Source organism: Lepisma saccharinum, chromosome 1 (assembly GCF_977018435.1).
Source record: "Lepisma saccharinum chromosome 1, izLepSacc3.1, whole genome shotgun sequence".
NCBI lineage: Eukaryota > Metazoa > Arthropoda > Insecta > Zygentoma > Lepismatidae > Lepisma > Lepisma saccharinum.
The window spans coordinates 206,116,332-206,133,518 of record NC_139229.1 but is presented as its reverse complement, the minus strand read 5'-3'; the positions used below and the strand labels follow the sequence as shown (position 1 = coordinate 206,133,518).

Here is a 17,187-nt window from a genome sequence, read left to right as displayed (position 1 = left end):
AAGTCCTCGAAAAACTAAATTGCTTACAATTGCCACTAATAGATTGATTCTGCAATTACTATAAACAAAATGAATTACCTATCTATAAATAATTGATTGGAAAGTCTGAAGAAATTTCAGAATAAAGTCAATTTGGTTTAATTCAAAGTTTTCAGCCGCCATCCGTGGCGGAGTGGTTAACACAGCACGCCACGACGCCAGGGGGTTCGGGTTCGAATCCTGACTTCGGAATGGTTGTTCTTTGTGAGTGTCTCTTCATCAATTTAATCATATCATCACCCATCCTCATCTTCGCGATTAGACAAAAGTGGCAGACAAGTGAAGTAAATATATAGCAAATCAACCAACCAATCAAAGTTTTCAATACCATACCAAAGCATCGAACAAGATGGAGAATCTGTATACTCAACATCGCTGATTCTACAGAGCCGGCCCCCGTGGCGGAGTGGTTATCTTATAGCGCTACGACGCCAGAGGTCCCGGGTTCGAATCCCGGCCAGTGCATGCTTGTTCTTTCTTAGTGTCTCTTAATCAATTTCATCATATCATCACTCATCCTAATATTCGCGATTAGCTAAAAGTGGAAGATAAGCGAAGTAAAATAAACCAAATTAATCAACCAATCGATTCTACACAGGCGTAACGCAATCTTATTGATGCGTCGTGATCGAGTCAGAGACCCTGAATCTTCTCTTGGGTGGCGTAGCTATTCATCATTCATCTTCCAGATTGTTATCACTCGCTTGGCCTAAAGTATGATGTGCGAGAGGTTGCACTCTAGAAGAATGGCAAGAATTGACAAGTAGCTACCACAAATGGGCTTATACCAGGGTAATACTAATGGATTCTGTTGGGTTCTACTGTAGTACCGGAACTTTATTTCTCAATATAAATTCGGTCCAAGTTGCGTATTGTTTCATTGATAAAAGGTTCCTGGACCGTATTTTAATTGTTCCTGAATAAAGGTTCCTGGACCGAATTGAAATGCTTTAAATATGAAAAGGTTCTTCACTGTCTAGAACTTATTTACGTTTGTGATTTTCTCTCCCAATCCGGGATTGAACTTACTATTTACAATTCCTGGACCAGGGTTGACCGAATAAAAGTTGCCTTCTAAAAATGTCCGCGGGTACGTTTTACATTGGAGTGTTACACTGCGGTTGTAGAAACCGCAGGAAATAAGCCATAACGCTGTTGTTCTCTCGTGGGCCAGGTTCAAAAACTCCCTTGTCGAAGAGTTACTGTACAGTCACGGACAGTTCTGGGTTGTAATGAATGCATTGACTTTCAATGGAATCGTTACAACCCAGCAGTGTCCGTGACTGTACATATTAGTGTGGCGTCACATGGAGTTCAAACAAACCCGTCACATGTTGCTCCGGCATCCGATCCAGGAACCACAGCCAATAGGAGCCGTCGATGAGGTAATATCAGGCTGCTGTGTTCCCAGCAGATATCACAACAGGGACGGGCAGTGTTGCTAGTAGTGAAGGAACACGTGCAAGAGAATGGGGCTACATGGAGAGTGGTAACGTGACTGCAGCGTTTGCGTTTCGCCCATTTCTACCTTGTACCTTAGATTCTCGAGGCAGCCTGCACCTGGATTAGTCTTTCATGCTCACAAGTGGATAATTGTTTATCGGCAGGTCCGTAATCGATCCAAGTTGCTTATTTCATTTCAATACGGAACTTGGACCCTATTTAAACTTATTCGAAAAAAAGGTTCCTGGACCGTATTGAAATTGAACCTGGAATTCTCGGACAGAATTTAAATTGGTTCGGAAAAAGGGTTCCCGGACCGTATTTAAATTCATCTGCAAAAAAGGTCCCTGGACCGTATTTAAATTGATCGGGAAAAAAGGTTCCTGGACCGAATTGAAATACTTTACAGATAAAAAGGTTCTTTACGGTCCAGAACCAATTTACGCTTGCTGATTTTCTCTCCTGGACCGGAATTGAATTGATTTAAAATTCCTGGACGTTTAACAACCCTGTTTTACACTCTCCACGACTGAACCGATATGGACATTGTTAGGAAAAGAATCTTTACTTGCCTCTCGTCTGGATGAAGGTTATTTCCACAGATCGTCCTCTCAATCACCTCAATTGTCACAGTCACATGTCTGACCCCCTGTCAGAATTGACTCTCCTTACTCCCTTCATCCCCAATCCTGTCAAAATCTATCGTTCACTCGCCAACTGTCCATCTCTCCATTCCACAGCAGTCTCCTAAGTCAGTCACCTAACGTTTGAGTAATTACTTATTAAGCACTCCTTTCTCTGCTTCCTGCTATATTAAAGATAATAGCAGACTTGTCACTTTTACCCAACGCCTTGGGTACGATACGGAGGTCTATCTCGTCTCGACAAGTATCGAAAGGTTTGGTCTCGTTCTTCTCTCCATTTTTACGATGTACCCATGGTTCGAAGACGCTGAGTGGTCGACTGGCGATCAAGCCACCGAAGGTTCCAGGTTCGAGTTTTGATTTTGTATACCTTCATCTAATCATGATCCATCTTCATTGTCGCAAGTAGCAAAAAACAGCATAAAAGCGACAATAAATATGAATACATGGAATACAAACGACAGATACAGCAATAGCATATGTGGTAATATTTGAAAAGTTCTAATTTAAAAAAAAATGTGTGCACCTATGAGAACAATCTAAGTCAACTTTTCTTTAAGGCCTTAAAGGGAATGCACTGGGGAAGCTTTTAAAGGGGAAAACTAAATCGAGGCTTATCGACAAGTTATCAGAAGTTTAAGACAATTATACTATTATCGTACATTTCTTTCTCACTATTTCGGTTAGTCTGAGTTGCTTTTAACCCTCTCGGGGTAATCGCGACGATGAGGATGGATGATGACGTGACGAAACGCAATGCCTTAACCAGGATTCGAACGTGTGCAAGAGCTGTGGCTTCGTAGAGCGTTGTAAACTTGTGATGCGCTTTCACAATAATGTGCTGTTCCTTCGTGTAGCTTCCATGACAACTAATCGATGTGAAAGTTACAGTGTCGCAAACCGACGGAACGAAAATGGCGTGCAATTTAGAGTTTTTGTTGGGACACCCTTTATAAGGAACACGTCGATATACTTGGATTGTCAATAATAGTGGTGCAGGAACTGGGGCATACAGGGCTACATTGTAACTCCCCATATTTTTCGAGGAGGGTACAGCACTCCCTAAATCCGTAGATCTAAGTTGTACCCTTCCCCCTAAAAACTGACGCAAGGTGCTGGTGTTAGAGGAACTTATTCTCCTAATTTCCCTCTCACTTTGGAAGCTTTTTTCTTGATAAAATAACAGCAATAATAATAATAATAAATTTGGAATAAAATTAACTTATTTTTATTAGATTTTAATTACTATTGTATAATAATATTCATTATTATTGTTATTTCTGTTATTCAAATTTTATCAATGGCCTGATCTCTCCTAAGAATTCTGGTGATGCCCGTGTGGGACATTATGAGTGAAACTCCCTCCGAAAGTTTTTTACTATGATCCCTGTGGAGTAACATAAGAGTCCAAGTGAACATGGTGAACATTATACAATATATACTATATAGCCAAAAGTCACCGGAAACTCAAGTGAACATGGCGGTAGTGTTATGGTCTGGAGCTGTTTTTTCCTGGATTGGGCTCGGGAATTAGTTCCATGACAACATAAACAGTGGTGTTTATGAGGACATATTAGACAAAAGCATGCTGCCTACACTGTGGCAACAGTTTGGAATGTGCCCTTTTCTCTATCAGCACGATAATGCCCCTGCCCAGGGTGTAAAATCATTGAAGACTGGTGGGGGAAGGAAGATCTAAATCTACACCCCTCCCCCCCACACACATATTATGATATGAATATTTATAATGTTATTAAATATAAAAGTCAATTAGATACTAAATATTAAAATAATATATTATTAAATGCACATAAAGGAATTAATTAATTCGTTACTTTTATACATATCAGATATTTATGTAAAGTTGCAAACTACGTCCTTTACTAACTGGTTAAAGATGTCAATAAATTAAGAAATAGTTTTCTTACGTTTAAGCTTATGTTTAGTTTTTGCTCTCTATTAACATAAAACTATAAGAATTTAAAATTATATTTGACTTACATTCTTCTTTTACTTTTCTTGTGTGTATATTGTTATTGGTGTAAAGTAGATCTGTTAACTATCTCTTGAAAGAGAAATAGAGAGAGAGAGAGAGAGAGAGAGAGAGAGAGAGAGAGAGCATTATGCACTCACAACCACACTATTTTGTGCATATTTTCGATAATATCCTTTGTAAAGTACATAACGAGTCAAAATTAATTCCTTATATTTTGTTGTTATAACAAATAAAAACTCTCCCTGCAGGAAATTTTTGGTGGGGGATTTTTGAGGTCAAGATTCTTGGTGGGGGGAAATTCCCCCCTGTCCTGCCCACGATTTCGCACCCTGCCCCTGCCCATAAAGCAGGGTCCATTATATCATGGTTTGAAGACAATGAGGTGGATGTGTTTAGCTGGCCCACTCAAAGCCCCGACTTGGACCATTACCTCAAGATGGTCTTGCTTGGACCCCATAGAACATCCTTGGGATGAACTGGAACATCGGTTGCATGGATCTATACAATTAAAAGAGTACATTGCAAAATATAAAATCTTACCTGATTCTCAATCAGGTTTCCGTACTTCTCATAGTACAACCACGGCATTATTATCTGTCACGGACAATATTTTACGTTCGATTAACGATAAAAAATAACTATACTAGTATTATTAGACCTTTCTAAAGCTTTCGATCTGGTCAATCATAACCTTCTTCTAGCAAAAATGGGGACCTCCCCCATGGCGCAGTGGTAGCGTCATTGCCTTGTAACCAAGGGGTCCCGGGTTCGATACCCGGTGGAGGCACAAGAGGTTCGGATCCAACTTTAAACTGTAGGTCCAGTCCCGATTAGCCTTACTGTGCATAAAGTGGACTTAAAACACCAACTCAATCCTAGCAAAAATGAAATACTACAGTTTTTCGAAACCTGTAATAAACTGGTTCCAATCATATCTACACGAAAGAACACAAAGGGCTTTTTACCCTGCCGACACCGGATCATCACCGATAACATTAAATGGAGGAGTCCCGCAAGGTTCCATTCTGGCCCCCCTTTTATACACCTTATACGTCGCTGATATATCAAACACCATCAGCCATTGTAATATACATTGTTACGCGGATGATACGCAGTTGATGATATCGTCATCACCATCGGATTTGTTAAACAAGATAGATAATCTAAACAATGATTTACATGTCCTTAACAAGTGGCTAACTACAAATGGGCTCGCAATTAACCGAATAAATGCATATACACAATTTTAGGCTCTAACTATTATCTTGAAAAAGTAAATTATGATACAATTAACATCAAAATTAAAAACCAAAACATAATTTATGCATCAACGGTTAAAAATCTAGGCCTTACTTTTGATCCCAATTTTTCCTGGGCAGGGCATATCTCAGCGCAATGCACAAAAGCACTAACAATAATGAGATCACTCTACAGGAGGAGAGACTTTTTCACTAGAGAAACGAAATTATATCTCATCGAAACTCTAATATATCCTGTTTTCGATTACTGTGATGTGGTGTACGGCACGAATTTACAACGTAAAATATCGAACAGAATACAAAAAATACAGAATTCTTGCATTCGTTACGTTCTCTCGATCAGGAGAAATCAGCACATCCTACCCTTGCTCAATACATACAAAATCCTTAACATGTCTAGTCGACGTCTTCTGCATCAGTGTTCTACAATATATAAGGTATTAAAATTGCAAACACCTAGCTATCTCCACGAGAAACTGGCATTTAGAAATTCCATACATCCATACAATACTAGAGGTCGGCTAAAAATCGACATTCCCCGCCACTCTGCTGTCAGTTTCGAAGGCTCCTTCTCCCTCTGGTCTGCAAAGGTTTGGAATGCTCTTCCCGATTATGTTTCTTTTGCTACAACACCCAAAAACTTCAAAGAACAAGTCGTATTATTTTTATTGCAAAGACAACAATTGAGCATTAGTTCGTATGGCTAAGCAACAGGAATCAAGTAAAGTAAAACCATGTATTTTGCAAACACTTATATGACACAAGGAATATTCCAACCTGTGTGCATGCTATTTTAGTATCGATTTGGAAATTGCGTATGTACACGTGTGTATGTGTGTGCGTGTGTGTGTGTGTGTTAATGTATCTGTCATTGTATTCTCTTATAATTTTATTATTTTTCATTTATGTCAAATTCATTCATGTTATGTTATATATTTGATTTCAGTATTATAAATATATGCATTGTAACTTGTATTCACCAGTTAGGCGGTAGAGCAGCCCAAGGCTGAATCTCGCTCTGTAGTAAATAAAAAGACTTTTCAATTCAATTCAATTCAATTAGTCACCTGGCTGGTGTCTTTGGAATGAACAGTAATGGGTGTCCGGTGACTTTTGGCTATTAGTGTAGGTAGCATTATTGTGGGTGCTTGTAAATAACACATGAAATATTCATCTTCATAATAGAGTCAAACGAAGTTAAACTCAGTGGTATAACAGATCTTTAAGGGGAACCCAGAGTCCCGTACTATTGCTTGCAAGTAGCTCCCCAATTTTCTCATGAATGATGCTGGGTCAGAAACAAAATAGTGTCCTGCCATCCATAGATTAATTACGGAACTGCATGCACCAAAGGTAAGCTCGAGCACTCATATTAGAATGAGGCGTTCAAAATCTTGACACTCAATAAATATACATCATTTGACAGTTGGCACAAGAAAAAAATAGTATTTATTATCTACCACCAAGTCAAATATTTATGCTGACCCAAATGACTGGAAATAGGGAAGGATGATAATGTCAAATAGCTCAAAGGTCATTCTAAGGAGGCTACTATCATTTCTGTTGCTCTATTAGATTCATGGAGGTTCATTGTGACGTTTATCAATTAATTTCTCTAACTATGCTGAATTCTATATGCAGGCTGAATGCCCTCCTAAGATGCCAGAACCAGACTATGAATCATGGACTCAATGCTATGAACAGTACATACAAGGTAAGCTTGAAACTTCAACTTTTTCACTTGAACTTAGAATAAATGAGAAAATATTTCATAAAAATAAACTGGGTTAATTAGAGATTTAATAATATTAAATATGCATACATATACAAATAATGTAAATTTCATATTAGTCCTTATCTGATTCTTTTGTTAATATTTTCTATACTTTTTTGGGTCTCCCTGATGGTGTAGTGGTTACGTCATCATCTTGTAATCAAAGAGACCTGGGTTCGATACCTGGTGGAGGCACATAGTGGTTCAGATCCCACTTTAAACTGTAGGTCCAGTCCTGATTAGCCTATCTGTGCATAAAGTGGACTTAAAAGAACAACTCAAACAAAATATACTTTTACTCTTCAGTAAATTTATATTTACTATTATCATTTGATCATACTTTGGATTGAATCATTTTGATTATGAACTTTTACACTCCTCATGTTCCAACTATAATTGCCAGCATTGTTATTAATATTGTAACTGCAAGTGATGGGGGTAATATCATCTCCTTTATCAAGGCACTGGTTAAATTGGAAGATGGAAAATATTAATCTGAAAAGTTAGAGAAAGATCATATGAACACAAAAGGAAATATTTAAAGATAAAACCCATCATTTTGTATATTGTTGTGTAATATACCTAGATACTACAAAATAACAGAATAGTTCCAACAAAAGTAGCAGAAAATCTTCATACAGAGGAAAAAAGTTAGTGATTTTTGTTAATATGTAATGCCACACATCAATGCAAGATAATAATTCCTATCTGCCACTAATGTTGCATTACAATTATGTAAATTAAATATGTAACTTAAATGTTCATGTGCACCTTGAACAATAATTATTCATAAGCTTATATGTAAATTCAATATATATTTTTCTCTTTCTATTATTTAGATTTGGAGAAAGCTGGCCGAAAGTTGGAACAGCAACAAGAAATTCTGCATGAAGAAAAGGTAAAAATTTTGTAATTTATGAGAGAAAAAACAGTTCTCTATTATTGCACAGAGAAGAATGAAACTTTGTTAAATGATCTGAATATTTCCTGATTATCCATATTATTGTTTAAAAATTAAATATTTCCAAATTGTAGACTCTTTGAAAATTTTAGATGTGTGTACATACAGGGATACATGTACAATAGTTTATGGATGTTATATAACAAATATTTGAGAAACTATAAAAATGTGACACAATGCATTTTCAAGTAGAAATTTCTGCACAAAATGCAGGCTCGACCAGGACTGAAAGCTGAGTCTCTGGCATACCAAGCCATACAAGTCCTGGTCGAGCTTACATTTTTTGCAGAAATTTTTATAGTACAAAGGCTGTTTCAGAGAAGGTGAGACAGATTTTTTCCCTGTGACGTGCACTGAGGAGTAGCTAGTCTAGCATAGATAGATCAATCAATCTCACATCTCGAATTATATTCAAATCACAATATTTATTGTCGTGTTAAAGCCACCACAGCTCATATGCAACACTTTTTTTTCCACGCTCTTCTCGTCCATCGGTGTGATCGCGGGCAATGCTGGCTGGATACCCTAGCTCGCTCTTCTTCCGCCTGACCAGTTTCCAGGTAGAAACGGCTGCCCGAAAAAAAAGGAAGATTTCTACCTCTACCTTCCTTGCCCCCTCTCCCCGCTGCAATGGTTGAAAGCCCGTGCTTTCAGGTCCCCCAGTCTATCTCCTATAGGACAGATAGGGGATTGGTGTCTCATAGATTTTTTGTAAATCCTCTAAAGAACTCAGGGTAAAATTTTCTGCAGTTCTCTATATTTACACAACATTTTACACGTTGTACAATATGTATGTATAATATGGGATGTAAATTTATTATTTATGAAATGGAAACGTGTTATGTGCAGACAATAATGTTATGCTTTCTTTCTTTTTTTCTTTCAAGTATGGAATATACAATGATTAAATTACAAATATGTGCTCGGGCTCTCTCTCACTCTCGTTTTAGTAGTGTTTTATTTAAATATACTACTCTTGGCCTCTAACAGTCATAAATACGGATGTATTTATTTGGGCAAGAGAACACGTGTTCATATTGTTGTTGGTTTGGTATATTTTACTTCGCTTTTCTGCCACATTTGGTTATTGCGAAAATGAGGATTAGTGATGATATGATGAAATTGATGAAGGGACCTCATATGAACAATCCAGGCCATCCAGGCAGGATTCGAACCCGTGATGAGTGCGCATTCTTGTCCTATGTGTTGTACTCTGCAGTGAATAATGAAATAATTTGGAATGAAAAATGTATCTCAGAACTCAAAAAGCCAAATGAATATTATTGAAGAAACTACAAAAAAGTGTGTTTTGTTTCTGTGCATAAAGTGGACTTAAAACACCAAATCAACCAACTTTGCGGGAGTGGATATCACAGCGCGCTACGACACCTGGAGTTCCGGGTTCGAACCCCGTCCTGGGCATGGGTGTGCTTTGTGTTTGTACCTTCGTTAATTTTATCGCATCATCTTCGCAATTAACCAAATTGATGAAGGGACACACACAAAGAATACCCATGGCCAAGCTGAGATTCTAACCCAGGATCTCTGGCTTAGTAGTCAAATCAAATCGTTTTTTATTTTCGAATGTGGGTGGGGTTTACGTGTACTTTTTTTTAGTACTCATTCATCATTTTGTAATCTTTTCCAGTTATTGACATTCTTTTTTTTAGGAATACTGGGCCCTAAAGGGGGGAGGGGTGTGACTCCTTGAGCACGCCACTGTCTGCTACCCCAAGTGTCGACGTCACCGCACGTCACTGTTTTTTCCTGGCTTGGCATTACTGCCTATGGTTTCGGCACTAGTCTCGTCATGTAGGATGACTCATTCTGTTTCCGTAGCAAGTTGTCACATGTTGCGAAAGAACGTTAGTGAGCAGCTGTGTTGATTTACGTGGAACGTCTTTCATTTACCCCTCCAGATTTTTGTGTATAACACTGCTTTTCGCGATGAGTAATCAAGATGAACAGTGACTTGCCATAAAATTTTGTTGGCATTTAGGGAAAAATGCTGCGGAAACATATGCAATGTTTCAACAGGCATATGCCGATCAAGACAGACTGAGTAGAGCCACAGTGTACCGATGGCACAAGTTGTTCGAAGATGGGCGCGAATTAGACGCTTTGCTTCCGCATCCTGGACAAAGACCGTTCGTGATTAACGAGATGCTAGTGAATACTGTTGCACCAATTATCCGTGATGATAGGCATATGTCTGTGAGAGGCTAAGTGCACATAGCATACAGCATACAGCCCAGACCTTGCACCCTGCGACTTTTGGCTATTTCCACTTTTAAAGGCCGCTTTACGTGGTCGTCATTTCATTACGAACAAAGAAGTGATCACCGCAGCGCAAGTTTTCTTCAGTTCGCTACCTGACGACGAATTTTCAAAGACATTCACAAAGTGGCAGGAGCGTATGGATGCTTGCTTAGCTGTCAATGGTGCCTATTTTGAAAAAGATGTACGTCTACTCGATATGGCTGATTCTGAATAAAAAATGTGGTTTGTAATTTTTGTATTTCATTTTAATGATTCTTGGATGGGTCTATGTACATGCTTGTCTTTTAACTGCTACGCAGTCACAACTTTTTGACCTATTGTGCTCATTTTGGTCTCAATCGGCAGCTAATGAACCAAATTTTCACCGTAGTACATTTGCTAGCCAATGGAGTCTACCTTCTCTGTGACATCCTTTGTACATCTCCTGTATGTGCCTAATCGTAAAGTACATTTTCACAATGTAAGATATTTTAGTTGAAAAACACCAAACATTTTACAAAGGCACCCTTCTGTAACCATGCAACCATATTACTTTAAATTCTTTAACAACATCTTCACACTTAGTGTTCAATGGAATTGATTTTTCAATACAATGTAACATGATGGAGTTGAGTTTTCCTGAAGGATGTTGACCTCGGTTTTCACTTGGAAAAACTTCTCTCATATTTACAGCTTGTTACAGGAACCACTGAATACTTTTTTACTTCAACATTTGTATTGCAGACACTTGAAACTATTTGAGCCAGTTAAAACTGTTACTGGAAGATGGTTCATGTTCTTCACTCATAGAATTTCAACTTCAGCTTCTAGTTGCAAAGCATTCAGGGCAAAATGATTTAGTATGATCTGAAAATGTTTCTTGTTACGCTGAACAATATTAATAATATTCCCAATCAAGTGAATGACATCCATGGTTTCATGATTGTTGTTGATTTGGTGTTTTAAGTCCACTTTATGCACAGTAAGGCTAATCGGAACTGGATCTATAGTTTAAATTGGGATCCAAACCACTATGTGCCTCCACCGGGTATCGAACCTGGGACCCCTTGATTAGAAGGCAACCACTGTGCTATCGAGGATGCCCATGGTCTCATGAGAAAACCTACTTTCCAAAACTATTATTTATTTTCGTCCTTCTTGTGTTTATGAACACGTATTTTGGAATTATCTAAAAAATTAAGAAATCTTGCCTTTTTTTTCTAGTGGTGCAACATCAACATCAAGTTCCATAAATTCCCCCATTAAATCCTATTGAAGGATCTACTGTTGAAGGATTATGACTTAAGACTCTTTTTCTAAACTGCATCCACTGAAAATCCACTTATGGTTTAGAGGACATCAAAACAACTTTTCTTGAAATGTTTTGCCCTTTGAGGCCTCGTATCCAATGGTACACCCAGGTTCAGTCTACAAGCAACACCCCCCACCCCCTTCCCCAATGGCATTTTCTATCTCACATGTATGCAGTGCCGGATCTACAAATCTTGCCCCCCCCCCCTGCAAAATATTATAGCAAAAGCCCCTTCTACCTACCTACCTTTACACACACATATTATCAGTGGTTGGAAGTAGTGCGCTACTTGTAGCGTCGCTACTGTAGCTAGCTACAAAATTTGTAGCGGTAGCTGTAGCGGCGCTACATTTTGAAAATTGTAGCTGTAGCTGTAGCGCAGCTACAAAATTCCTGTAGTTTTAGGGAAAATTTCGCTACAGCTACATTTCTTCTCTGCATTATGAGCAAACTTTTCAAAGTCACCACAGCGTTAAAAAAAAAAAAAAATCGACAATAACTCTTACTTTTGGAGAAGGTTCATAAAGACAATCTATCACATGGAAATACGTATAATCTAGATTATAAATATCTTGATATCGCAGATTATAAGTATCTGCGTAATATATTTCATTAGTATAGAATAAATCTAATATCCAGATAACTAAACTGAACTGGCATATATGAATATATTCTGCCTAACGGCTACGTTTTTTTTTAGCTGCATCGCTATTTTGTGGAGAAACATGCCTCGTTTGCGGCGGCCCTAAAAAAAGGCCTCATTTGCGCCAGCCCAGGAACAAATCCTGTTGATATCCATGGTGTAAGAGGCAGGTAAATGTCCTTAATCTCTGTGTGAAACACAACTTGCAGTGCAAAAATGAGCGATCCAGTCTCCACTACAATGACAAAGCAATAGTGCCAGCAATCAATGGTTCAGCATTAATCATTGTTAGCATATAGGATCTCACCAGCAAGAAATTATTGTTACAAGAATGATAGACATATACTTTCTGGAATTACAATTATTTTCGACATAATATTTGTTCAGAAATTTCAAAATTGCAATATGTTTAGAATACTCGAGTTTACACACCACTTTCCTCAATATATTTTATGATATTGTACAAAGTATGTACGAGATATTGACTTTTCTGCAGAAACGATAATTTTCTTTAGTTAATATACAGTTTCCAAATGTATGTAATTCTTCTACTTTTACGTCGCTTTTCTGCAACTTTTGCTAACCATTGCAATGAGGATGAATGGTTTATTTCGTTATTCTCTTATCTAGAGTCACTTTCTGCCACTTTTGGCTAATTGTGAGAATGAGGAAGAATGATGAATGATGATGATGAGCCGTGTGGGGAATGGAGGAGCAGGAGGATCCATTCTCCCAACTAGGTGTCTTTCGTAGTTTTTGTTTTGAGTCCACTTTATGCACAGAGACAAGCTAACCCAGATTGAATCTGAACAACTAGTGCCCCCGCCAGGTATCTAACCTGGGGCCCTTTGATTACAAGGTGACAAAATTTCCACTGGGCGTCCAGGGAAGCATTCCCAACAGGAAACTTACATAAAGCATATCTCCACCTGTCGCTCATTTAGCTATACCAAAGAAGCACTCCCCAGCTATCTGCAAAGTTAGAGCAAACATCTAATGAATTACGCTCGTATAATGATCTACAATCGTATTTCCCAGTAACTATCATACTAGGGGCTTCTTTTGAATATCTATGTGCTTGTTTCAAGTTTTTTTTTCTTATGCAGAAGTAGCTCAAAAGTAGCGAAGTAGCGAGTAGCGCACATGAGTAGCGTAGCGAGCTACTTTTGGTAAATGTAGTTGTAGCTGTAGCGAAGCTACATTTTTGGACAAGTAACGGTAGCTGTAGCGAAGCTACTTTTAAAATGTAGTGTTCTGATCACTGCATATTATATATATATATATATATATATATATATATATATATATATATATATATATATGTATGTATATAATGCATGTGTGTGTGTGTAATTCTTGATCTCATGTTGACAAAGTCACATATTAGGGCCTAGAGGGTGATTCAACAGTCCCTTAACCCATTATAAAAAGTAATGGAGTTAGGCTGGCTACAATTGGTCATGAATGAAACAGGTTAGGCTTAGGGGGAACCACATTGGTGTGTTCCAAACAGATGCCCGCCATATTGAATTCAACTCAAAATTTTTAAATGGGAAGGGGTTGATGTGATATACATATATACAACACTGTTTTCTCACAACTGGAAAATGATACATTTGTTACAATCATGCAGTCGTAACTTTTGCGTGATTAAAGATAGGTTGAAGAAATTTTCATCACCTCCAAGATGGCCGACATTGAAGATATGTGGGGCCCACATACCATAAATGTGCCTTCATGGCACTGGACTATATGCCCAGAGAACTTTAACTTTACCTTTATCTGTATATATTGTATTGGTTTCTATACCTCTGAGTAACTAAGTTTATTTTTTACATAATCACTCTGTACTATGCCTATGGCTGGGGGCCCCCTAAAGGCCTATTTGTCTCTTGCCCCCCCCCCCCCCGAACTGTGAGGTTTTGCAGCTTGTAGATCTGGCACTGCATGTATGCAACGGTACAGTGTATGACAGGGGTGGTCCGTGAATTTTACAGCAAGGGAAGCACATGCTGTAAGGAATTAAAACAAGCATTATTATTATTATTATTATTAACTCTCCTTAATGAGTTCTTCTATCACTAGATTGTAGAATCCATCTTCATTTTCATTTCAGTTTTCAGAATCTTCTCAATTGCTGCCCTTGGGTATTTCTGCAGTATATGTGAGGTGAAGTGCTGAAAAAGATTAGACACCAGAACTTGAAAGAAAGCAGAAGATGACGAAGCACTTTTCTTAAAATAAAACAAAAGTTATTGTACTCCCATCGAAATATATTCATCTGAGGAGGAATAATGACACTAATGTCACTTCTGAGACGAGCGAAGTCAAAATGTTGACCACTAACTTAATTTCAAAATGTTGACCACTAACTTAATTTCAAAGACTGGAAAGTGTCTTCAGAAAAACTTTTCTCACGTTATCTTTGTCAACTAATTGTAAAAACTTTTAACTTCTCATTTTGATTCCTGGTCTCCAGTTTCCGCTGTTGACCTTATTGGAAGTCTATTTTCGTAGTTTCAAATGTTGCTAGCATATTTTCATTGTGGATGCGAGTTTGGAATGCTTTAAGTAAATTGTTCATGCCATTGAATCCTGAACTACTCCACACACCCTCATCATTTGAAGATAGGGCCTTTCGGATGGCATAGTGGTAACATCGTCACCTTGCAATGAAGGGGTCTCGCGTTCGATACTCGGTGGAGACACATAGAGATTCAGTTCCTACTTTCAACTGTAGGTCCAGTCCCGATTAGCCTATCTGTGCATAAAGTGGACTTCAAAACAAAATGCATTTGAAAATAGGACACAAAGCGAACAGTAGATGGTTAATGCTCTTCTGCAACCAAACTATTATTCCACATTGGTCTGGATTAAAATGAACACTTTTTTTTCTTTATTACACTTGGTGGATTTAAATCGAGCATTCAAAACCCTCTCGATCTCAGGCCCTGTATGAAGAATGTTTCCAGCACTCACTTACACTTTCCCCCCGCATCATTCGCTATTTCTCCTTTTTTCCCTTCCTGTTAGATTTTTGCTTCAGAATCCCCTGTTCCTGGAAAAAAAAAAACCTCCTTGAAGCACCACCGGCTCAAATTTCCTTTGCCGTCAACCATTCATACCTGACAACGCTGGAGCCCCTCCTCTTGCAGGACCTGTGCCTTGCTGGCGCGTATTCAGTGAAGCCAACCCAAGCATAATGGTGCTAAATCTCGCACAAGTTTAAAAAGTCGTTTGTAAGTTGGGAATATAAATAAAACAAGAGGGCCACTTTTCGTTGTGGATGAATTTTCTCAAACTTTTCACGTATAACGTCGAACCCATGCCGTTGGTTGAACCATTCGAATTTATATTTATGTTTTTGTTATAAATTAATATTAATAATATGAAAATCACAGAACAATTTAGTAGTATGTAGCATAATTTCGGAGTTTCAACGACACCATGGATGTCCAGAAGGGGCAAGGCAAGGAGACACTTCCTGAAAAATGAATGTCAACCATTTTCACACATACAATTTCATTTCAGTCACATCAAATTGTTAATTATTGTAAGGGCGTTGCAGTTATTTTGAGAAGGGAAATATACCTAGTTTACCCCAACCCCTGAAAAAAATACTTTGCTTAATCCTCCCTGGTGGAAACAAATACTGCGGACGTCCTTGAACAACACTTTTTTTCTAAACATGAGGTTTGCAACGCTGCTGTAAGCCTGTGGCCGTAGGTTTACAAACGTACGGTTCTGGCCCACTCTTCTCCCTATATTCCTTGCTTTTCTCCATCCAGATACGGTAGGCACTGCTCCTTCGCAGTCAGAAATTTGTAAGGCAACATTCAGACGGCTTACAACTTTCCGCAAGCAGAAGGCAGGAGTTCCCATGTGCCGCCTGGTGCTGAAGTGTTGCAATCTAACAAACAGGATCTCGAAGACTGGTATCGGGCCGAGTTGAACTTTGAAGTTTTTACGAATATTGCCATATAATTACATACATTTTACTAGAACTAATAAAGTGTAAGCCCGGCTTACACGGCTTACATGGACGCCTGCTTTGACATCAGATTTTCTATAGCTTTCACTCCATTGTCTTTAACAGAACAGCACAAGGCACCCATTATTGAGTTCCAGCCACTCTTCGTAGAGCTCTCTTCCTGCCCAATGGCCACGCTCTTCTCCATGGCACTGCCCTCTCCAAATTCATTCACAATAACTGCAATCTTCTTGTCATGCTGCTCAGTCAAAACATAATTCAGCAGGGTGGTTTTTCCTGAACCGAGATAGCCTGTGATGATTGTGACTGGAACTGGTTTGAATTGAGCTGGATTCATCTGATGAATCCATTTTCAGCACTAAAATGTATTAATAACGAAAGAAATTTAAAAACATGTAACACGTCCAATAATCAAGCTGTCTGCAGAAAATTCAAAGCTTACGACTGATACACATTGAACACTAAATCCTTAGTCTAGTTGTCAACAGTGTTGTAATAGGCTTACAATTCTAATATATGTTAATAAAAAGTTAACAAAAATACATTAATCTTTTTAAGAATTCTAATAAACTGTTTTTATTATTTTTTCCAGTGTTACTTTCAGTGCCTATTTCAGAAATGGAACATAGTAAGTATACTAACCTGTAATGGCTTTTAGTAGTTTCAACACAGAGATATGAGCATAACACTTGTTCAAGAACATGTGTGCCAATGTCTATTTAAGTGTTAAAATGTTTTTTTTTTTTTAAAAAGAAATGATTTATTACAAGTTAAAATATTATAACAGTGCCTAAATATTTCAACCGTCTATATTAAAAGTTAAGTATTGCAGTTAGGTACAAATACATTCTGTACAATATATTTGC

At 38.1% G+C, this 17,187-nt stretch overlaps 1 protein-coding gene across 1 annotated transcript in view; it reads left to right on the top strand.

Annotated features, from left to right (window-relative positions):
• Window positions 1-17,187, top strand: part of LOC145991340 (uncharacterized) — a 38,594-nt gene that overhangs the window by 9,943 nt on the left and 11,464 nt on the right. Inside the window, exons 2-4 of the mRNA XM_083127342.1 lie at window positions 7,023-7,095; window positions 7,995-8,053; window positions 16,914-16,949. Of these exons, the coding sequence (XP_082983468.1) occupies window positions 7,023-7,095; window positions 7,995-8,053; window positions 16,914-16,949 (168 nt within the window). The remainder of the gene's footprint in view (window positions 1-7,022; window positions 7,096-7,994; window positions 8,054-16,913; window positions 16,950-17,187) is intronic.